The sequence below is a fragment of the Austrofundulus limnaeus genome, unplaced genomic scaffold, assembly GCF_001266775.1.
Source record: "Austrofundulus limnaeus strain Quisiro unplaced genomic scaffold, Austrofundulus_limnaeus-1.0 Scaffold72, whole genome shotgun sequence".
Classification (NCBI taxonomy): Eukaryota; Metazoa; Chordata; class Actinopteri; order Cyprinodontiformes; family Rivulidae; genus Austrofundulus; species Austrofundulus limnaeus.
The window spans coordinates 1,611,665-1,612,659 of NW_013952474.1; the positions used below are offsets into that span (position 1 = coordinate 1,611,665).

Below are 995 nucleotides of genomic sequence, written 5' to 3' on the forward strand. Positions count from 1 at the left end.
GTGTTCCATTTTAAAGAAAAGAAGTAAAAGTATCATTTTTAGTTTTAAAATAAAAAGAAATTAAAGTAAAAGTAGATAATTAAAAAATAATTGGTAAAATTGAAAATCCTCAAAAAAACTACTGTAACGAAATAAATGTACTTAGATACTATAAACCTCTGTGTGTATGTCATTAGAATTAAAAGAGGGGACATACTTTTCCCCATGGCTGTATGTGTTTAGTACTTTCCTCAGGATTGTTTATATTATGGCTGAACTACAGAAGCAAAGTTGTGTAAGGGCTTCTGAAATTTAAATACCAAAACTCTTTGTTAATCTGCTCATATTGTCTAAAAACKGCATAACTCATCAACATGCAGAAGAACAGAGAAGCTTCAGATGGTTTTTATAACTATTTGAATTTGTCCAAATGATGTGGGTGCAGTGGAACGTGGTTTTAGAGTCTGGAGGCGCTGCCAAACACTGCAATCATGACACTCTGCCTACTGGATGAAAGATGTGTAGTCCTCCCATATCTGAGCTCTTTGGAGTGGAGCATCTGGAGCTGGTTAGGTGTTTAAAAAAAAAAAGAAAAATAAAGTTTTATGGTTTAAATTTTCATCCTGTCTCCATCTGTAGCTTCCACTAGAGGTGGTGGATGTGTACCCCGCTGAGAGAGAAGAACCACCCCTGTCCCCTGGAGGCCATGTGGTCAGTGTGGACGAAGATGTGGACTTTGACACAGGAGGTAAAAGACAAAAGTTATAAAGGGTTATCCTGCATGTTTTAGACAAGGTTTATCCAATCCTGGTCCACATGGTCCATTATCCTGCATGTTTTAGACCAGGTGTGTCCAATCCTGGTCCATGTGGTCCATTATCCTGCATGTTTTAGACCAGGTGTGCCCAATCCTGGTCCATGTGGTCCATTATCCTGCATGTTTTAGACCAGGTGTGTCCAATCCTGGTCCATGTGGTCCATTATCCTGCATGTTTTAGACCAGGTGTGTCCAATCC

At 39.0% G+C, this 995-nt stretch overlaps 1 protein-coding gene across 1 annotated transcript in view; it reads left to right on the top strand.

Moving 5' to 3' along the window:
• nid2a (nidogen 2a (osteonidogen)) overlaps positions 1-995 on the top strand; it is a gene marked incomplete at its 5' end in the record, with an annotated part of 74,313 nt that overhangs the window by 19,353 nt on the left and 53,965 nt on the right. Inside the window, 1 exon segment of the mRNA XM_014010719.1 lies at positions 619-727. Within this exon segment, the coding sequence (XP_013866173.1) occupies positions 619-727 (109 nt within the window).